General features: G+C 27.2%; 1 protein-coding gene across 2 annotated transcripts in view; it reads right to left on the bottom strand.

Annotated features, from left to right (window-relative positions):
* LOC136089234 (NACHT, LRR and PYD domains-containing protein 9B-like) overlaps positions 1 to 24,396 on the bottom strand; it is a 63,504-nt gene that overhangs the window by 28,996 nt on the left and 10,112 nt on the right. For both annotated transcript variants that reach the window (XM_065815039.1, XM_065815040.1), the window contains exons 2-3: positions 16,279 to 16,563; positions 3,120 to 4,550 (exon numbers count right to left, since the gene is read on the bottom strand). In XM_065815039.1, the coding sequence (XP_065671111.1) occupies positions 3,120 to 4,550; positions 16,279 to 16,561 (1,714 nt within the window). In that variant the 5' untranslated portion in view covers positions 16,562 to 16,563. The remainder of the gene's footprint in view (positions 1 to 3,119; positions 4,551 to 16,278; positions 16,564 to 24,396) is intronic.

Here is a 24,396-nt window from a genome sequence, read left to right as displayed (position 1 = left end):
TTAAGGATCAAATCCAACGCTTACACACTCATATTTTCACTCCTAATAAAAAACAGAATAAAAAATAAGTGATCCCTAATTTTTTACTAGTGTTAAAGCATATCATAGTTTGTTGGCGTATAACAAATAAAGTGAACTTATGCAAATTTGCTGAGAGACGTGTTAAGCGATAATAAGTTTTGGTTTTCGGAACTGAAGGTAATAACTCGCTTGAGAAGTAACTATTATATTTTTTTTAAATAAAAAGAAAAAAATGCAACCTTGCAACAATAGTATAATCGCTCAAGCTTAGCAAAATTACCAGATCCATAAATTTACCCTGTCTTCCATACAGGGACAAATAAAAGATTTGTAGAAGAAGAAAACAAAATCGGGAGTAAAAAACTGACGAGAACAATAAAAAATATTAATGATTCCATTTAATTCATAAAAGATGCTATCTTTGCAATGAAATTGAGTTCTCATGAGAGGTTTGTAGTGAATGATAATCTGAGAACACAGTACAGAACTCAGTAGTCATTTATCAATAAAAAGTATCAACTTTGTAGAGTATATAAAAATATGTAGGTAGTTTTAATGGTTTTTATTATTAAACTTTTTAGGTACTTTAATCATGAAATTGATCAAAGAAAATCAAGGAATATGACTTATTTATTCATAATCCATCTCATCCCAAAAAATGAGGCTATGCAGTTCCCTAAGTCCCATTAATTAACTCAAAGCCAACAAAGGTTTCCTTATGTGAACAACACAATAGACAATAAAATCATTTACAGGTACATTATCCAAGTTCAAACGGTATTGCTAGTATTTTAATATTTCACAGATGAAAATAAAAAATCATTGAGAGCTACCTGTAGTATCGCAGAGTTCGGTTTCCCGAATTCTGCGGTAGCTCTCATCGGGCCTCAGAACCATAAAATTGAGTTTTAGAGCTGCATCCCCATTGTGAGATAAAAAGATGACTTTCACAGCCACTCTTATCAAGGCGGTACAAACAAAATCCCATGTAAACTCAAAAAAGAAAGGAAACAACTTGCTACAGGCGTACATCTACGCTAGCCTAATAAATAAAATATGGATGCAAGACTGGTCAACAGAGCTTTTCTGCTTACCTCTAAAGCTTTTCTCTAGAAGACCTTCAACAAGACAGTAGGTGGATGCAGTTAACAACTGCCTATGATAAGTGTTTTTGTTATGACACCGTTTCTAGCTTTTATCTAAACAATTACCCCAAGATAGAGATATTTTAAGTCAGTGTGTATTTCTTTTAGGCTTAGCCTATAAAAGCCAATTCTAGACAGCAGGACACAAGGTAGATTATACTGGAATACGAGTTACCTGTAGTAAAGTAATCCTAATGATCATTATTCTGACCTAAAATATTGTTTGAAAATGAAGCAATTCCTCCATAAAATAAACCATTAAAGACAGCTGCAAACTCATTAAAAGACAATACTATTATCAAACGTAAATTCAATAAACTGGTTAAAAAAGAATTATTAAAGGATACGTATCAGATTACTTTTCTGTTTTTTTTTCTATTCATAAATAATACAACACATTCAATAAAACAAAAAAACTTGATCAAACGCTCTATTAACAATGCAAGTTTCTTATCATTTAAAGAACAAAATCTTTTTTTTTTCTTGAAAAATATCAGTATTTTAACAATTCGCATTTTAAGGCAACCACAATGGAAAACATATTCTTTTAAGTTTTTAATAAAGTTGATGAAATTTTTAATGAAGTCTACTTTTCAAATTGTAAACATTTTGAATATTCTAAACACTAGTGATCTAGCATAACATTGAAAGCATTTTAAAATATTTTTCATTCAAATAAATATTTTATCATTTGATCCAAAAACTTTATCATCAAACTTAAACTTTTTTTTTTTACCACTAGTTCTTATAAATTGTGATTTAACGTGTCAGGTACACGTTACCTGATGTGTACCTGATTACAAACTTTTGTAATCAGGTACACGTTGACAAGTCTTGGTCATTAAAAAAACAGAATCGCCCTATTCTTCTAAAAAAAAATTTTTACAGCTTTGAGAATTACTTGTTTTAAAGCAAAAAAAGCATTACTTATTTAAAAGTTTTTGTATGGATTTGATGACATTAAGTTTCAATAAAAACCTGTACTTAACAGATGTTGTTAAAAACTCAAAATCTTTGATGTAGCAAGTAAAGTATAAATTTTAATAATCTTAGAAAATCTAAATCATAATTGAAAATATAAAACTATCATCTAAAAGGAAACTAACTGAATGGCATGTTTTCTTATAAACAAAATTAAATTGCTAGGATATACTAAAAACATAACTTCAAAAAATCTATTTGTTAACTATATTTTCTGTTATACATACTTAGGGATTACTAATATGTGCTAGTATGATGCAATTTTTTAAAACTTGAATCATGCTACTATTTCAGTGTATTCAAAAACAACACAAACGAAATTTAAAAAGTTAGAAAACTATTTTTATTATCCAGATGAAGCTAGATATTAAACAGCTTACTCAAAGCTTACTCTAGATAGCTTACTCAAAGCTTATTTTAGATAGCTTATTCAAAGCTTACTCTAGATAGCTTACTCAAAGCTTGCTCTAGATAAATTTAGCTGAGTGAATGAGTCATTTTGCAACAAAAAACGTCTAAAAAAATACGTAAATTAAGTTTGCTACGTAAAAACAGAATTTAAAAAATAAGTTAAAAACCATCAGCACTTGAAAACTTGAAGTCAATAGCATCAACAAAATCTTTTGTATATTTTAAAATATACAAATGCTGTTTTGATGTTTTATAACTTATTAATGAATTAAAGGCTATTTTATTATCTTAATGCGTATGCGCTATTTTATATAATAATGCATAAGTGCTATTTTAATTATCTTAATGGCTCACTTAACAATAGATTTTGAAAACTACAATATGTTTTTGAAACGGCAAATGTTTATATGAAATATTTTATTTAAACATTTATTATTTTTGATTATTTTGAATTTATATTGGGGAAACAAAAAAGAGAATTTTGAGGTAAATATCTTTTAGAAAAGTTATTTACCTAATATGATCTATAAAAACAACAATAAAATAATTAAAAGCACTTACTACAAATATGAATCATCGATATCTTATCGTCATTAAAGTAGTTAGAGTTAACTAGACATTTAAACAAACAACATCGACTTTGATTTAAACATCGGTTTTGATTTAAATTGACCAAAATTGTTACTAAACTATTTTGACTTTTATTAGTTAATCCACAAATCATTGATAAACAACTTGCCAGTTTTTCATTATCAATTATCTCTTTACCGCTAAAATTGTTAAATGCATATACAGAGGCACAAAACTCCATTATAGTCAGATGTACAAACTGGTACTGATAACCTAAATTTGTTTCAACCCTTTCAATAAAACCAAAAAACTGATCTTCAACTTTACCCAAGCCACTAGTAAACTTTTGAAATTCTTCTATGGAAAAAACTACTTTGCTTTTAACAAACAATTCATAGGCAATTTTACAGATAATAAAAATGTACTTTTTATGTTGTTTACTTTCCATCACCTTTAAAATATGATGACCTTTTGAAAGGTCATCAATTTTTATGAAAGGTTCTTTTGTTATGTTAACATGCTTTTGATAAAAGTAAAAAAATATACTTGCATGCAAATCTGTCATAGTTAAAAACGAAATTTTAATTTGTTTTAATTCCACAATCATTTTACATATTGCAGATAAATAAAATGGAACAGACGACATAGCTTTTGCGATTTTAGATTCCTTTAAAATTGTTTTTACATTTTCTTTTTTATTTTCAATAACATTGTTTTCTATATAGTTATTTATTCCATTTTCGTTAAACCCCATTATTTGAATAGTTAATCTATTGTAATGCTTTATAGATATATTTTGGAATTGGTCTAAAGCATAAACTCTACCTGCAACTACATGATTGTATTTTTGAACTTCGGATAAAACGTTAACAATTGGAAATTTTATTGATGAACCTGGATTTATTAACTCATTTAAATATTTAAACTCATCTAATCCATCAATCACAAATATTATGTTATGGTTGTTGATATCCAAATCTTTTGTGAAATTTTTGTAGAATATGTTAAGTAATTCCTTCATATTAGAAATATTTTCATACAAGTTAAGCAATCTGCATTCAAAAAAAAAAACAAATTCGACTTTTTCCCAAATACGATTACTTGCCCAATCAATCAAACATTTCTTTAGAAACCAAGACTTGCCGATTCCAGCTATGCCTGCTATTAACAGAGATTTTTCATGTTTAAATATTTCACTATAAGATATTAGTTTATAGTTTATTTTTTTCTTTAGAAACTCCATTCGTTCAGCTGTATAACCAGCGTTCTTTTGCATATTTGCTACATCAACAACACACATGTCTATAAAATTATTTGATAAATTAGCGTTTGCAGGTATTTTTAGTAGTGGTTGAAGTTCATCAATTTCCTTAAACTTTTGAATATAAAAATCTTTTAGTGCAGCAGATACGTTGAACTTATCTAAAAATATAATAAAATTAAGCTATCATTGTCGTCATAATTGCATTATTCGCCATCATCATCATCATCATCACAACCAACTTTTTTATAAAGATGCAATATTAAAAAATAGATATAGTATAAAGAAAAAAATTTAATCACGTTAACCAATTGTTGGTATAATTATTTTTATTTACAAAAGACCTAGCTAACACAAAGCGCTTTAGTACGTTTGACGAACGTTGCGAACGTTCAAGCACGTTCTATGATTGTTCATAGAATATTCTTGAACGTTTGCAACGTTTTGTGTAAGCTGGGGTTGTTATTGGTTGGCAGTTAATGCTCCTAAAATTTCACATGGTTTAAAATAATTCAAGTCAAATTCACAAGTTTCAACAATTGCTAATTCTTAGTTTCTTTATAACATTAAAAAAATCAATAACTGGATGATTGTTTATACATAATGTCATTCTTAGATTCCATTTTCAATATTTTGAAAAAATTCAACAAATATATTTCATTAATTAATCCTAATTTTTTTTTCCAGATAAAGAAAACTTTTCATGCCTTACAGATTTTTCAACATCTTTAATAAAGTTTCTAAGTGAGTATATCCTTTTATTGTAGCTAAATTACTGCTTAGTGTACTTGGCGATCGTTATTTCATATACCTGTATTTAATTAACTGGATTAGAGTGGTTGTTATTGTTATTCATCATAAAAAAATATAACATTTTTATGATAAAGGTTAGTAGTGAACAGTTTGTGTTAAAGTTTTGCAGCCAGTATATAACTATTATTGCATTTTATTTTGCTGATTATTCAATACATAAGTTTTATAAAATAAAGTAAAAAAGAAAACAAAATCATAAACAAAAACACCTTGATATAATCTTTTTATATTTTTATAATATATATACTGTTTAGTTAGAATGAGACTCAATAAAGTGTCACAACCTTTTTAAGGTCAATCATTGAAATTCAATTAAGTTTTTTTACAGAAAAATAAACAATGCTCTTATAAAATACCGTAAGGAAAACAAAAACAAAAACAAAACACAAATTTAATAATACAAAGCTTTTTTTATTTGTTGTAAAAAAAATGAAAACACAAAGAATAAAAAAAAAAGTTAAACTTAGAATTTTATAAAATTTGAATACAAATCATTTACAAATCAATATGTATCATTTGCAAAATACTTTAAGCTAAAAAATATGTCAGGAAATTAGTAATTGCAATTTTTTTTTTTTTTTAAATTTTTTAGGTGCTCTAAGAAGTCCTAACGGTCTTGTCACAGAGCACCGCGGAAGTGCATTTAACCAGGAAGTTCACGCCTTCTTCCTTATTTTTTTTCAAAAAATGGTACCTAGAAAATATTGAATTGGTAGATGATATTTATAACTATGTGATGTTGTCACAAAAGGGTAATCATATCAATAACTTTGTACTGTCACAATGAGGTAATCCTATTTATAACAAACAGCATATTTTTAGAAAGTATAAAGTAATTCCTTTCCAAAATGGAATATAAGATTAAGTTATCTGCAAGTAAAGTATATCTGAAAAAATAGTTATGAAATGCAAAATAGGACAAGGAATAAATCTTTTTATAGACACTGTTATTTAAACTTGTTATAGACAACCATATTAGGAAACGAAATCTTAAAGACAAAAATATTAATTAACCAAAAGGAATCTTAGTATTGTATTTAGAGGGATAATTTAATAGTTTTAAAAACATTTTCAGCATTATTTAAAACAGCGATTAATTTAAGAGAGATTACAAAAAACATCTATATGCCGGTCCTTGTGAAATGTTTTTTAAATGTCATAAGCAAAGGCTCTTTTTTACTAGATTCAACTAATACAAAGTAGAAACTTTCTTTCATCATGATCTAAAAACTTTAAAAAGAATGTTTTTATTTAAACGATTTTTTACTTGACTTTGATAAGTTTAAATCCGTTTTCAAAACTGAATGTCTTTCCTGACGTTAAAACTGAATGTCTTTCCTGGCGTTAAAACTGAGTGTTTGACATTGATCCGCAAAAGTGATTAACTGGCGTTAAACAGTTTAGCAGATCAAGATTGAACATTTTTTTATTTTCTCAAAGTTTTTTAAACCTGATGATAATACATTCACCAAGTCTAATAAGCCGTATTAAGTGTCAAAAAACAATTTGTCACACGTATTAACTTTGTATTAATAGAAAAAATCATTTATAGATAAGGAAAATTCAAGAGAAATGGTTTAGGCAAATGGTTTTGAAAAAAAGACTTTTTAATCTAAAAAAACTGGACGCTAGTGTTAGAAAATTCTTTTTCGCAATAATTTCTTGCTGTAGCAAAATAATTTCTTGCAGTAGCAATAATTTCTTGCATGTAGCAACGTCTTTTCTTTTGTGTTTACACTACATTGATTGCGCCGGGCAAACTATACTGCCATAGGTCATTCAGTTTTTTATGTTTGATTCGATGAGATTTAAAATGCAAAATAATAATATAAACTTATCTTATAAGTTGCTTCAAACATGATATTGCAGTGATATAACAAAACAGTCTAAAGTTTATTGGTTTAGAATTTTAAAATTTTCCCTACTTAATCAGCAACAAAATCAAAAAGAGTTGTAGAAATAGCTCTAACGCAATTTAAAAATACTTAGTAAGAACCATAAACCTTAAAAATAATTCTTTATTTTGTGATTTTTAATTAATAAATTAAGAAAATGTCACAACAGTTAAAGCTTTTATACAATTTTTTCTTTGTAGACTTTAAGTTTGTAAGGGTAATATTAAATTTTTAGCTCCAGCTCTAGCTCTGGATCCAGGGGAGTTCCAGAAGAAATGAATCAAACTAATATTATAACATTTTATATATAACATTTTATAAAACATTATGTTTTGGTGGTTATATTAAGATTGCTTGAAATAAATTCAAGTGAAGAAAATAGCCTCTTCACTTGCTTGTGAGAAAGCTATAGAAGTGACTACTCTGCACACCTTTTTGTATCCTTTGAAATAAGATGGTGTTAAAGTAGCATTATAAACAATATTTTCAGTTTAACATTGGTTTTCTAAAGAACACATAGTTCTATTTAAACGGTTACATTTTCACACTTCTCAATTTTTCTTTTTTTTTATGCTCTTTTTCAAACTTCGTCTAATTCTTCATCAGAATTAGATTTATCTTAAACTAAACGAAATGCTGTAGATGGTTCAGATGTTTTTCTTATTCTTTGACTTAGTGCTATATTTTCGGCATCAACATAAACTGCGGCTAGAAATATATTATGAATTTCTTAGTTTTTTTACAACATACTAGACCTTTGAAAAAGTTGGGTAGTGTATGATTCTTTTATAGCATCTCAATTAACTAGCTGCAAAGTGTGAAAAACTCAGCATATCACCTTAATTTTTGTATTAGTATTACACCTTTCTTGGAGAACAAAGATTTTTTCCCCAAACTGCTGCACTTTTTTTCTCGTTTGTATCCTGTCATGAATGCTCCTCACGCTCCTCATCCTGTATAGTTTTATCCAGAAAATTTTCATTATCTGAATTTTTATTTAAAAGTGTGATTGTCTCTAATGTTTTAAAGTAACTTTAAAAGTATCGTATGCAGCAACATAAACTACATGACGTATGATAAAAAACAATTTGATCAAAATTAATAAAAAAAAAATGTCCATATGATAAAAACAACTTTATATACATCAGCACAAGTATACTTTATAAAATATTAAGTTTTTAGGTGCCTCAAGGTGAACATCAAATGCTTAACACTCAATCTATTCATACACTATCAGTATTAAAGTATAAAAATCTTTATTTAGAAATTTTAGAAGTTTTTTTTCATATAAAAATTATCTTCGTAGTACTTAGGAATCCATTAAATAAAAAATACTCATACTTTAAATCGTATCTTCTAAATCATTAAAGAAAGGAGCGGCTTGGAGCCGAAGCCAGCTCAACCTAAATACATTTTTAGCTCCAGCTTCGGCTATGCTCCTTGTAAAAATATTAGCTCCAGATAGCTCCAGAAAGCTAGATCTAGCTCCGAAGCAGCTCCAAAGCCCTGTATATTATATATATATATATATATATATATATATATATATATATATATATATATATATATATATATATATATATATACATATATATATATATATATATATATATATATATATATATATATATATATATATATATATATATATATATATATATATATATATATATATATATATATATATATTTATAATATGTATACATATGTATATAAATAAGGCATGTTACCGGAAAAATCTGCCCACCTTTTGCGGTGTGGTAAAGCTAGTTAACGGTCGTTTTTTGACATTATTTTTTTGTGTGTGGTAGTTTTTGTATAATAGAACATTTTGGCAGAAAAAAAAATTAAAAATATTATTTAGTTTCAAAATGTCTTGCGAGCAAACCAAACAAAGCTTTTTGATTGTGGACAAACACTTAAAAAATCCAACTTTATCGAATAGAAAGTTGGCGAAATCATTAAAAATATCAAGACGAACTGTAGATACTGTTCTTAAACGGTTTACAGAACAGAAAACTATTCAGAGAAAACAAGGAAGTGGTCAAAAAAAACGCACAGCAAATCCTAGAGCTCTCGAACGGTTGGAGACTTCATTGGAAGAACATCCTGATTGGTCTGATAGATATCGAGCAAAAAAACTGAAGGTTTCTAATTTTTTTGTACACAAATGGCGACAGAGACTTGAATATCAAAGTTTTAAAGTAGTTAAAATGCCAAATCGAAACGATAAACAAAATTCAACCGCAAAGAGTAAAGCTCGAAAGTTGTATGACAACTTGTTAACAAAACATAATGGATGCATTTTGATGGATGACCAAACTTATGTTAAAATGGATTTTAAACAAATTCCTGGGCAGTGCTACTATGCTTCTAAAATAAGAGGAAATGTGAGTGATAAATACAAGTATGTAATGACGGATAAATTTTCGAAAAAATTGATGATTTGGCAGGCACTTTGCTCATGCGGCAAAAAATCGCCAATTCATGTTTGTTTAGGCACAATGAAATCTTCGGAATACGTGAAATGTTGTCTTTCTCGTATAAAACGACTAATTAAAGCTCATAGAAGTACTTCAGTATTGTTTTGGCCTGATTTAGCCACAATACATTACTCAAAAGATGCTCAAAAGTTTTACGATGATAATGGAGTGATGTTGGTTCCGAAAAAGATGAATCCTCCAAACTGCCCCGAATTACGTCCTATTGAAAAATATTGGGCCATCATAAAAAAGAAATTGAAATTATGTGGAAAAACATTAAAATCAGCTACAGATTTGAAGAAAAAATGGGATTACGCTGCTAAAACTTACAAAAATCACTCTGTCCAGAAACTTATGGGAGGCATCAAAAAGAAAGTCAGAATTTTCTGTAAAACTTAATTTTTTTTTGTTTTTTCCCTATTAATATGTAATCTTTACAGTCTTAATTTTTCAGAAATATATTGATTTAAATACATTTAAGCTTTCTTACATCCTTTTTTGATCAAGAAAGGTGGGCAGGTTTTTCCGATAGCATGCCTTATATATTCTCATTATGACATCTTTGCAAACTTATATAACCATGTAAGATGAGTTTTGGTATAAAAACTCTAAGACTTACATTTATTAATGATTTCATTTTAAAAACCTTACCCAGGACCTAAAAAATTATATTGAAAATATAGCAACATGGTAAAATTTGAATAAATCTGTATTTATGATTATCGTATTATATAAAACACAATTTAAAAAATTGAGTAGTATAATAAAATACAATTACTTGTTTGATAAAATAAACTTCAAACTGATTTTTTCAGGATTTGTTTCGTGCATGATTTTAATTGCTCTTTTGGCAAAAGTGTTACTTCTTTGTAACATTTAAAAGGTTTAGTTAACCAAACATCTAAACATTTAAAAGGTTTTTTAAAACAATTTTTTGTTCCACAAATTCAGCAAGTAGTTCACGTCAGTCTTGAAGTAGCAAAAAAGCAAGTAAGGTATATATTGCTCTAGAGTTCCATTTTGCATTACTTATATTTGGTAATGCTTTAAAATAACTAGAGAAATAACCGTGTTCTTGGTAATATCGGAAGCATCTCTTAATTCATATAAAAACTGCATATCGTTGCGCCATTTAATGCTATTAAACTTTATATTTACATCATCTTGTTAAAATTCTTTTCTTTCCAATATATTCTACGATTTTGTGAAAGTTAGTGACAACTTTGATTTGTTGTCACTGACTTCTGGCACAAAATCATATAATATATTGGAAGATATTGTCTTTCCTCCAAAAATTTGTTCAACTGAATGCTTTAGGAATAAATCCAACACATGATGTTAATGTGGTATATTGCTTGGTCTTTCTTTTTTCAGCGGAGAGTTCACTAATACATACACAGTCATTAATATCATCATCAGAAGTTTTTAGATTAGAAATTTTTATTAGAAGAAGGAAGAATGATCTGTCAACTTTTGATAGATGCACTTTAACTTGTATTGTTGTTGCATAGCAACAACTTCTGCTTTGATTTAATCTGCATTTCATAGAATTTTATGGCAAGCTACAGATTTTATGCAATTTACAATTTTTTATTTTTCAAAGTTTAGGCAGTTGACTAAAATCTCAAGGTTTTTCTCAAAACTAGATTTTGAATTCATTTATAAATAGTAGAGTATAGTTTTAAGGATTTTAATTTTTTTTTAATTTAAAATAAAAATAGAAAACACCTGAATATATAATTTTCATGTTTTATGAGAAAATGGGGTTTATTATACTAAAAAACAACTAATTTTTGAAGCCAAGGCGCTAAACTGATGATTATGTACTAAATAAAGACTCAAGTATTGAAAAATATTTAAGATTATTTATAGTAATTAAACTATTGGCATATATTTAAAGTTATTTAGAGTAATTTAATATAAAAAATAAACATATTATTACAATTAAACTTTTTTTTATACAGTACCATTAAATTATAAAACATCAAAAACAGCAGTTTACTAACTAATTTTTTTTTATGTGATATTTCTCTCTAATATGTATTCATCAAACTTAATTCCGTCATCAAGCTTAGAATGCCAATTTAAAAACCGTTTAAAGTAAAGTAGAAGTCAAACCAAATAGAAGTAGTAACCAGACTAGTCTATGGATAGACTTACAACACAGACATAGACAATTCTGTATGTTGTAATGGACACAACAAATGTTTAATTTTTTGTTCTTGTTGTGTCTATCAAATTTTTGATGGTGTCCTAAGATTGCTCAGTTAAAAAATAATTTTCACTTCATAAGTCTACAAAGCATAATTTTTTGTCTATTTGGTGTCTATGATTTTGTCTAAATTTACTTGATTTCATAAAACCAGAAATCTTTCATTACCGTATTATTTGAAGATTGTTATGTAGTAAATTTATAATATTAAAAAAATATTGAAATGACATCAAAACTCCAAATGACGATCATTGCCCATGATTAATTATTGTTTAAAACTTGCGTAGATATTCATCAATAAAATGAAAGTAAAAAACATTTTTCTTTTTCACTATTGTTTTATTCACAAACCTAAATAAATTTTAACACCTATTGGAATCTTCTACTTACTAATCCACATTTTATAAAGGACAACTCCTTGATCACATATTTTTAAAATAATTTTATTGAAGGTGATAAAGATTTTAGTGACTAAGGAAAATTTTTTAAATGATAAACTTACCTTCAACTTTTTTGAAGTAATCCCAAACTGGAGAGGGCATTTTAAAAATAAATTTTCACGCACATTCACTGAGAATTGAAAAACAACTGAACTGAGTAATTAATGAACTTCAATTGAGCACAAAATAGTCCATTTTGAGGTTTTTAAATAGACATTAACTTTTTAATCAACAGCACACGCTGGACAAAAAATTAAAAAATGAACTTCTGTTAGAAAAATTGTATTTTTAATTTTGTGCTCGTTTTCAGTTTTTGAAACGATGCTGCAGTGAAAATTTAATTACTCGTTATAAGTCCAAATTATATATTAAATAGATCTTCTATACCTCATTAAAAAATCGAGATTGTTCATTTAGTGTCCGTTTTTAAAATGATTGTTTAGAAAGACAAACATTTTTTATAGACAATTCATTTTTGATAGTTGTAATTAAAGTTGTTGCAATTAGTGCTTTGTCGAAGTCTATTTTTGTCCTTTTATAATAAGTCCATTAGAGATTGTCTGGTTGCTAAATAGAAGTCATTACAAAGACGAATTCAATAAAAAATGTTTTGTTTTTTTATGATTTTCTTAAATAATAATCTCCAACTATTAAAAGCAACTTTTACCCAGTTATTCCTGTTAAGTAGTACCGGGAACCGTTTAATTTCCTGACATGTTTGCGCATGATAAATTTCAAGCGGTTCCTTTATTTTCCTTTCATAATACTTGTCATTTATAGATAACGTTTTTTGGTGCTGCCAGTCGAATGTCCCATGGCATTCTTTGCAATGTTCAGTCTCTAAAGAAGCATGCCAATTGCCTTTCATGCTTTAGTATAGTATTCTTTTTGTTTCCGTAATATAAATTCCCCCAAACGAACACGTAAGCTTGTACACCCCAGGGTTGCTATTTCGCATTAACCTAGATTGGTTGTTACAGAGAATTATTTTTAAAATAGTTGGTGTTGTAAAAGTAACTTTGACATGTCCTTGGTGCTTTGTGTAGTTTATTGTGTAGTTTGTGAGTTAAAGTTAGTTTTATTGTTGCAACATTATTTTCTAGTTTTTTTTGCAATCTAATCTTCTTTTCAACAAACATATCTATCATACACTGAATCTCGGTATTGATATATTTTTCGGAGCAGATGATGGTGGCTTGTGATATTAAACCTTTAAAAACTTCAGTAATAGTTGCAGGGTTGGTATTTGAAGTTTTATTTGTATGTTTGTTATAGCTTCTTCACGGTGAACTACAAAATTTTAATGTTAATTATTTGTGTTTTCATTATAAGTTTTTAGTTGTTTTTACATCTAAAAAATTTCGTTCTCTCTGTTCATTTTCAATCTCTGACATGTACTAAATATTGGAGTCTTGTTGATTTCTTAAAATAAATAATAATAAAAATTTTTTAACTGACTCAATCTAACATAGCTATTATCAATCTACCTTCTATAAAATCTTGGTAAAAAAATTATTGATTTCCGCAATATGTAGAGCACTTTTTTCGAATTTTTGTTAGAATGCCTCTGCAACAATAACAATCTGTAATAATCCAATTGAACCTGAGTTAAGTATAATTCTAATTTTATTTTTATGCAAAAAATTGCATCGGCTAAGACATAATTCTAATAATTGGTGCATATCAGCAAATGGTAATTTGGTTCCTGTTTTAAGATCAACTATACCATTGTTAAGATAATCAATTACAACTGGTATGGCTTTATCAGTTATATATATTAATATATACAAAGAATATTGATATAGACAAAGCTAATACATCATACGATACTTGAACTTTATCTGGATTGACACACCAAGATTTTGCTTCGTTGACAAATAATGTAGATTTCAACAAGCGTGTTTTGTTTTTCTTTTAGTTTTAGGTCTATTACAAGGGTATCTTAACAATAAGTCTTGCAATCGCGCAACCGAATGGAAAAACTAGAGGCTGATTAAAAAAAACATTTTTTACGGAAAAAAAAACATAAGTTCAATTTTTTTCTCAATTAAAAAAGTAAATGTATATTTTTTATTCTAACTGCAGCTTCATTACATTTTGTGCAGGTTCTTTTGTGGAGTTGCCAGTTTTGTATTGTTATTTAAAAGTATACTAGATAAGACTCTACTACAAATGTTTATTTTTGCAAGTGCATGACAAAATAAATTTGATAAATCGAATTAAAATATTTAGATAACTTTTGATAAACAGGAAAATCTTTCATAAATAAAATGTAACTGAAAAACACCTACTGACACACCAGGAAGTTTAAATCTCCCCTATTAAGTTCTTTGAAGTAACTGCTATTTCATAATAAATAAAAGTATTTTTAACATTATTCATTTCTTTGTGAACATTGTTTCCAGAAACATAAACACACTCCATTTTGCTGTCTTGTTTCATAGACTCTTCTAAATCATTCAGTATGTTAAAAATCTCAATCTCTTCTTCAGTTCCCTGAAATAAAGAGGCGCTACCAGCACCCTGTCTTATTTTACCAAAGACTTACCAAAAACCAAGTTTCAGATTAAATGTTTGAATAATTTTTTTTTCTGCGAAAAATTAGTTTATTCACAATATTTAGCATTCCCACTATTAGCCATTCTTTTTATATCTAGTGTTGCTTTCATGTTCGACTATCCCATATGCATAGATAATATGAAAATTGAGTAAAACCTTTCTGCTGGCCAAAGAAAAAGTTAGACAGTATTAGATCTACACAAATAATCAGTTGTATTCTGGACCAAATCAAATTAACCACCATTTTAATATCATTGTAAGGCTCTTGCAAATAAACAGAATGGCAGATTAATACAGTAACAAAAATATTACCGGGGCTTCGCTTTGAGCTATTCATAATAGTTTCCATTCTGTTGGATTATATACAGAAATAACTAAATTTAATAGGAGACCTGAAATATCATTGCAGAAAAAAAATGAATGGACTTCTGGAAAAAATTAATAAAATGTTTTCTCTCATGTTGTAAAGTAAGAAACATTTGCAAACCTATCATCGATCCCTTTAATTGAGAGGGTAATAGTCCTAAATTACACACTAAGTCATTCAGTTCTATCAGACTAGAACACTGAGGCAATTTTAAACGTTTTGCATTAGAGAACTCTTTCAAATCTGATATAAACTCTTCCGTTTCAGTAGCAGACATGCTTTGTTCATAATCTGACAAAAATAATTCTTAAAATATTGGAATTGGAATCTTTTTAAAATGTTGCGTTAATTTAACGGCAGAAGAAATAAAGGATAAAGGGATAGGATAAATTTTTTTTTTTACAATACTAGAGATATTGGCAAGATAAAAATACCATTAATCAATATGGTTTGATTGCTCAAAGATTTTATTCGCAAATATGGCATACAGTATGCGGTGCCTACTTTTTATCTTGGTCACCAAGTTATCGAAATACTTTTTATCTTGATCACCAAGTTATCGAAATACTTTTTATCTTGGTCACCAAGTTATCGAAATATGATTTTTAAGCTACTTTTATCAAATTTCTTCTTTTTTCTGACAAGTGTAGCCACAGATGTAACAGAATGAGTTAGGATTGGTAATATTTCTTCTTTTTTCTGACAAGTGTAGCCACAGATGTAACAGAATGAGTTAGGATTGGTAATACTTCTTCTTTTTTCTGACAAGTGTAGCCACAGATGTAACATAATGAGTTAGGATTGGTAATACTTCTTCTTTTTTCTGACAAGTGCAGCAACAGATATAACAGAATAAGTTAGGATTATGTTTACACCTTTTTTTTTTGTGTGAGAATAAGAAATGTTATAAATAAAATAAAGTCTTTGAGTAAACATAAAACAATTATTAAATAAATAGAACAATACAATAATTAAAATAGAGCAATACAAATATTGAAACACAGTATATAAGACAATTTAATTTAGAAAGTTGATACAAACAATAAAAAATAAACTATAAAAAATGAGCTCTAAGCTTAAAACAAATTCCAAAAACATACAACTCACAACACTAAAATACCTAATTTTTCTAGTTCTTCTAGTACATCATTTCTTTTCAAATACTTCAGTGAACTTGTAATCATCGATTCGTAATCTTCAGGATATTGTTCATAGAGTACTGTCAATAATGCTCTCATTTTTAATTTTTTACCGGCGGCATTTTTACCAGCATTTAAATTGTTAGCATTTATATTATCAATTATAGCAATTGCTGAATTTAAATCAACAAACCAGTTAAAAGCAAATTTTTGCCAATCTGAAGAAACTTTGTTGACAAGGATTTCTAAAACTCTGATATCCATTCCTATATAAAATTAGTTATATAAAAATTTTCATTATTCTTATGTTGAGAATGGCCCCCACAAGGAGAGGAAGAGATTTGCGGTACTGTAGCACAGGGGCCTGGTAGTCAAGAGGGGCTTTTACTACCAGGACCCAGTGTAGGTAGATCCCCTTTCAGGTGGTAGTAATCGGAAAAATAAAAAATCCGATTAAAGTATTATTGTTTTGAATTTAAAAAATTGTGAAAAGAAAAGAAAAAATTGTCTAAAATTAAAAAGTAGAAAACAAACAGACATTTTAACAATATTGCATATTGCAATATATATATTGCAGTTTTTTTCTTAGAGCAATTCCTAAAGCTAAACTCATTTTCGTTATGAAATATAAGTTAATAGTTGCTAACGTTAACAAGTAACTAACAAGGAGATAACTCACATACGTGACTCATAGGAAAGTATTGTTCAAGAGGTAAAAGTTGTTGTAAAATACAAAAAATAAAAAGTTGTTGCAAAAGTTATTAAAATACAATTTCAAGTTCCTAAAAAAAGAAATTCTTTTCTTAAACCGGATCAAGATTTCAAAACTTCTGTAGTTTATCCAGATTTGGATTTTATAATTAATGATTTGAGCACACGATTTGAAAACTCCAATGCAATATATAATTTATTCTAATCCATTTTGAATTTGCAATAGTATGAAGATGTAGACCTAAATTTAAAAGCGGCCAAATTTGTAAATGCATACAAGAAAGATCTTTTTGACTTAGTAAAGTATTTCACTAATTAAGTCAGAAGACTAGAAACTAGTGAAATACTTCTGAAAAGTATTTATAAAACAGTTATTGAAAGTTTTTCGTCTTCTGAATTTATGACAAACAACTTCGAGGGACTTTTATCAATATCTCTCTGGTTATTAAACTGTTTTTTACAACGTATTATCAGCAGAAAGATCACTTAGCAAACTGGCAAATAAATTGAAATCATGGCAAAGAAGCACAACCTGTCAAGATTGCTTAAGTCATCTTTCCATATTATATATTGAAAATAATTTAGAAAAACGATTTGATTTCAGTGATGTCATTGAAAAGTTTACTTTGGAAAAAACCCGAAAATGTCAATTATGAAAATAATTATAATATTTATATTACCAATACTAATAAATATATTCTCTTTCAAATAAATTTTGAAAACTTTTCTTTAATTTTATATTATCATTAAGACAATCTTTAAGTGTCTTTAACTGTAATCAAGACAGTATTTTAATGGATCCTAATTTTTGGTTTTTAGTTCTCATGGAATAAACAGGCCAAGAGCATTAAAAATAGTTTATGGTACACTGTCAATATAATTTTTTTAAATAACATTTTTAAACGATCTGAAGATAAAAAAAACTTTTTTTGACAAATACAAATCTTGTACCAATTAGCAAACTTGTTTGGTTGAAAGTAATCAGGTCATTTTAATTGTTTTAATTACAGGAGTTAGTTAATAACTTCATTATTTATCTGCCAAAGAAAAATATTTTTTTTCGCAAAAAATATTTTGCGAAGAAAAAATATTTTCGAAAAAATCCTTTGCGGGAAAAAACACATTCTAAAACAGGGCCTCGCATAGGGCTCTGTTTTAGAATGTGGCGGCCATGATGTTGATTGAAAATTAAAATAACAACGAGTAGTTAAGGTGTCACAAAACACATTAAGCTCACAAAAAATTTTAGTTTTATTTTAAAAAACTATTATATTATAACTTTAATAAAACATTTATTTTGCTGACTTTAATAAAGGTTTAACTAACACAACACTTATTACTAATAAAGATTTATTATGTTCTGTATTATACCAATTAAACTTATATATAACTAGGTTAGGTTTATATGGTTTAATATGGCAGGTTGATATGGTAGTTATGTTTTTAAAACTGTTTTTTAAAAAACTTTAAAAAATTTTGTTTTCCTGCATCTATAGAATGGCATCTGTGGTTCTAACTTTTAAAAACTTTAACGATTTCATTAACTCTTTTATTATTTTACAGTAAGATCTTTTACTATTACAAGTTTTTAATTAACAAACTTCTAATACCCTACCTTATAAAATTCATAAACTTCTAATATCCTACCTAGAGACTAACAACTCTCTTATGATTAATAGATACTTTAGCACTATCTTTCCTTGTTAATCATTCCTTGTTAATCATTTTAATAAAATATATCGCCAATAAAATTGAAAGAGTAAGAACTCTACTGTTCATGACAAGTCAAATATTTTAGGTAAAGTCTTGTATACTGATCTTATTCATAAGCTCTCGTTGTTTATTGTATTTAAAAAATGTTTAAAGTTAACAAATCATTCCTTTTTAAACACATTTTAAGATATCTTTGATGGACAACACACTCCTTTTTTTTCATTTCCTTTAATCTATGGGATACTGCAAGGTTTTAATCAGTCTTGAATTGTTTCTCACTAAGTTGATGATTCTCCGTATATTTTTTTCATTTTATTATTTCTCTCTATATATATGAGACAACTTTATACTTCTGTCTGGACAAAACATCATAAAGTAAAACTTTTTTAAACAGAAAACCAATCTTAAATAAGATCACTTTTCTTCGACACTTTAGACAGTGACTTTGCAGGTAATCAGATAACTTTTAGCTGCAGATAAATTTTAGCCGAAATAAAACTCAGTTGTTTACTGCTTTCCACCGTCAAGTTGTCTGCTTATATTTACTGCAATGTTATTGATACTATTATATTAATGAATTTTTAAAAACAAATTTGAAATTGTAAACATAGTTGAACTTTTTCTAGCTACAAACTTTGCAATTTTTGTCTGATTTTTAAAAGATTGCATCTTTCTTGCTCTATACTACAAATACTAGAATGGTTGCTTAAGTAAGCATCTCTAGTTTCATCATCTAAAACTCAATTATCTTTATTCACCAAAGTTTTATCCTTTTTCTTTACCTGCTTCTTTATGTTTAAAAATTTTATTCAAGTAGATTTTCCCTCAATTATTAATGAATTGAAATTAGTTATAGCGATATTTTTAACATTTTGAAATTCTTTGATATTTTTAACATTTTGAAATTCCTTACTTATCCATCTACATCTATTTCCTCTGGTTTTCTATTTGCCATTTTAAAAAATTTTTATTAAATTTTTCATTATAATATTATTAATATTATTATCTATTTATTTATCGCTTTTTATTCAACCATTCTCTACTTCGTACTAAATCTTTGTTGTTGCTGTCATTATTTACTGAATTTTTTTTGCTCCTGTTATTGTCTTTAACTATGAAGTTTTCCTTTTATTATAACTGTTATCATTATTGTTACTATTATTATTAATAATATTATTATTATTATTATTATTATTATTGTTGTTGTTGTTGTTGTTGTTGTTGTTGTTGTTGTTGTTGTTGTTATTGTTCTTATTACAATTGTTATTATTATTGTTATTATTATTATAATAATTAGTATTATTGATATTAGTTATTATTACTATTTTTATCATTGACTACAACCTTATGTTGAATATACAACCTTATGTTGAATATACAACCTTATGTTGAATATACAACCTTATGTTGAATATACAACGTTATGTTGAATATACAACGTTATGTTGAATATACAACCTTATGTTGAGTATACAACCTTATGTTGAATATACAACCTTATGTTGAATATACAACCTTATGTTGAATATACAACCTTATGTTGAATATACAACCTTATGTTGAATATACAACCTTATGTTGTATATTCATGTATTTACTTTTTATTAGTACTTGTACTATTGTAAATTTCCTTGAAATGTTATAACTTGTTTCTAAATATATTTGATTTGATTTGATATTGACTCCTAAAAGGGTGTTAAAACCTCTTTAAAAGATAATTATCTTAATAATAATACGTATTGTTTTATAAACATTCTGCTAATTTTAAAATGACTTTTAAGCAACTTAAGACATTTTTTAATCAGTTAATGAGTAACTTCGGCCATCTGATAACGTGAGAAGTTTTTAATATATCTTTCTAATATGTTAGTTGTCATTAATATCATAATGAAAGTCGAAACAAAGGAATCTTACTCTTAGAGTATCTCCTTTTAAATAGTTTTAGAGTAATTTAAAACTAGTAATGTAATCAATTTCGTTTTGTGTCAAGCATTTTTGCTTCGCAATCATTTTTGAAGGATTTTCGAAAACTTTTTTATTCAGTATTTGTTTTTTTCATATTTCGTCACAGAAAATAGGGGATCTCATTTAAATTGTTTAACTTTTTAGTTAAATTCTTTATTTGTTATCTTTGTCTGCTTTTTTAATAACGATATCCTCTTTTTTTTTTTTTTTTTTGAGCTCTTTTAGAGAGCAATTCTTTCATGCATTGAAGTGATGGAATTTTTATAAGATTTACTTAATTAATTTTCAAAATTAATTCATCAAGTTTAAATAGACTTGATTTAACATTATATTTCTATTTTTTTTTTAATATAGGGGAGAGTGGGGAGACCCGTAAATTTTTTTTAGGGTAATTGCAATATCTTTTTTATTTTATGTATAAACTGAACCAAACAAGTTTTTACGAATAAACCTTCTTTTTAGACACCGATTCAATACCCTTAGGTTTCCAGCCAATTATAACTGAGTATATAAATTTTTGCTTTTAGAGAAACCGTGCCATTAGGGCAATGTGGGGCAAGTGTGAGTAGAAGTGAGACAAATAACTTTAAAATAACATTTTAACACAAATTATTAAATAGAAACTGATAAAATCATAAAATCACATAATCGACATAAAAATGTTCAAGAGCTTTCACCATCGAAATAATCGAATGGTGACGGGAAAAAGCTGGAAGTAGCAATATTTCTTTTTTCTGTCCCACTTCACTCCAATGTAAACACTTTTTTAACCCTTTCAGTCCCTGTGACCCGCTATGCCGATCATGACATTTTTTAGTAAATATGACTACTCTAATAATAGCATTTGATCACATTTTACTTTTTCTTAACTAGAGTTAAGAAAAAGTAAAATTGAAAAAAGATTTGGCGGCCGTATTTCAGACAAACAAAACAAGGTCTCATTTATGAAATTCTGACAAGTATTTTTTATTTTATAGCTTTTACATCGATAAGAACATTTCACCTACAATTGTTTTACTGTTTTTCGTCTGGGACTGAAAAGGTTGAGGTACATTTCAAAATTAGGGCTTCTAGCACATGCAAGGAAACAAAGCAATTTCTGCTAAATAGAGTGGAAGAAATTTAATTTTTTACATTAAATAACAGTATTTAGGCAACACTCCTAATTAGAAATTTCATGCTGTCCCACTTCTCCCCACTCTTCCCTACAAATATCCTTATTTTATGATTCATAGAATTTTTCTTATAATGTAAGTTTTCGTGTAAACTCTCTAATGTCCGATTTTATATGTAAAAGGGTTCCTTTAGTTGTGGAGAGAATTCCTATCCTATAATCAAAAGTGCTATTAGAGAATATTATTCCAGTCTGGGAATTAAAGTCTTATTGGAAAGTTAGCTTGAATGCGATGTTGGTGAATTATCAGGTACTTGTTGAGTAAGTTGACGACCTAATGTTGTACTTTTTTGAAACTTTCTATAATAAAATTTAATAAAACTTCTGATGCGTGGTTATCATCGTTTGAAGAATGTTTTCAGCAATCTTTCATTTTCTTTTTCAACGACATTTTTTGAACTCTTTAATATTATTTATGAACAACCTTTATCAAAAGCAGAATTAGTAGAAACTTTTTTTTGCCCATTTTAATTCTATCCAATCTTTATCTTCACATTTTTTATCAAAATATTATTTTTTGAGAACTTCATTTTTTGTATGTTTATAGATAATGTTTGTCAGTCCAGCACCTCCGTTGATGATGCAAGAAAATTATCTTTTCGCGTTGAGAAAATTTCGTATTCTGATTTTAGACGCTATAAATTTTAAGGCGCAAACTTTAAATACCCAATATCTTAATATATATTTTAAATATCTGACTACATCATTTTATTTGTTATTAAACATTATATAAGCCAATAATAGTCATATATAAGCGGCGTATTTTACAGAAATGTTGCTTTTTAAATTGACTTGGTTTTTAAGTTTAAAATGCCTAAATTTTAATTCTAATGCCACCAAAACTTGTATTTACTGTACCAAAAATTAGATACTGCTGGTGGATTAAGTAAACATTTAATAATATAATTTAATACTAACTTTATAGCCAAAACTATAATAGGTACTGGTGTATATATAAGTATTATTAAAATAGGTATAGGCGAATAATATGTACGTTTAATTTATGACATAAAATTGGTACAAATTTAAAAATTTTGTTAATGCTAAATACATTCTTATTAAAAAAAGTAAAAGTTTAATAAATAAAATGTTTTAATTTAAAGTTTAATTTAAAGGAAAAATGAACTAAACCGAATTAATGACGATGATAAAAACATAAACTTTTTTGACGAAATTTCAGTAGATACGACTTATTACAATGTTGACAATGTTAAACATGTTCTTAATTCTTTATCATCTTATTTTTCATTATTACATATAAACATAAGAAGCATAAATAAAAACTGAAACTTTGAAAATTTAAATTGATGTTAAATAATATAAGTAACAAGTTTAGTATTATCTGTCTGACAGAAACTTGGTGTCATCGAGACGCGATAAATTCTAACTTTCAATTATCAGGATATAAACCTATTCATCAACCGAAAGAAAACGGCAATGGAGGGGGCGTATCTATTTTCGTCCAAAACTCATTGGTTTTTAAACATGTTGAAAACCTCAAAGTAAATGACGCTGATTGTGAGTCATTAACTATTGAAATAATTAATAAAACAAATAAAAATACATTTATAACTGCAATATATAGACCGCCAAACGGTAATTACAATCAATTTGAAAACCACTTAAACTATTTGCTACCAAAGCTAATTAAAAAAAAATGTTTACTTCTTAGGTGATTTTAATTTGAATTTATTGAATAATAAAGCTAATAACCAAGTCGTGAATTTTATAAATACACTTTTGCAATACAGCGTTTTTCCCATGATTAATAAGCCAACACGTGTGACTAAAACAACTGCATCTATTATCGATAATATTATTACTAATAATTACACAAGGACTAAAATCCAAAGTGGTACTATTAAAACAGATTTAACTGATCACTTTCCAGTTTTTCTGATAATAAATTCTGCAACCCTTGAGAATAAAATAAAAACAAAAACGGTATACGTAAGGAAAATAAATAATGAATCAATCGCCACGTTTCGTAATCTCTTACATGAAGTAAACTGGGAATTATTAACTGATTGCAATGACGTTAATGATGGCTACAATTTTTTTATTCGCATGTTTACAAGACAATACGAAAAGGCCTTTCCAAAAATAAAAAAAATTGTTAATTCTAAAAATTTGTTAAGTTCGTGGATGACGAGAGGACTCATTAAGTCGTCAAAAAGGAAACAGAAACTTTACCAAAAATTTTTAAAAAAAAAGAACTACAAAAATGAAATCAAATACAAAAAATATAAAAATTCTTTTGAAAAATTAAAAAAGCAATCCAAAAAAAATTACTACTCTTCGTTACTTAATAAAACATTTGGAAATGCAAGGAAAACATGGAATGTAATTAAAGAAATAACAGGAGTGGGAATTGTGAAAAGTGATAATCTTCCAAAAACATTGCAAAGATAATAGAGGAGATGCTTTTGTTAATAAAGAAATTGCTAAAACATTTAATAGCTTTTTTATAAATATAGGAAAAAAGCTTGCCGGTGCAATTTCTGAGGGAAAAAAATCATTTAAATCTTTTTTGAAA

This window comes from Hydra vulgaris, chromosome 13, assembly GCF_038396675.1.
Source record: "Hydra vulgaris chromosome 13, alternate assembly HydraT2T_AEP".
In the NCBI taxonomy this organism is placed as follows: domain Eukaryota; kingdom Metazoa; phylum Cnidaria; class Hydrozoa; order Anthoathecata; family Hydridae; genus Hydra; species Hydra vulgaris.
This window is presented reverse-complemented; position numbering and strand designations above follow the sequence as displayed.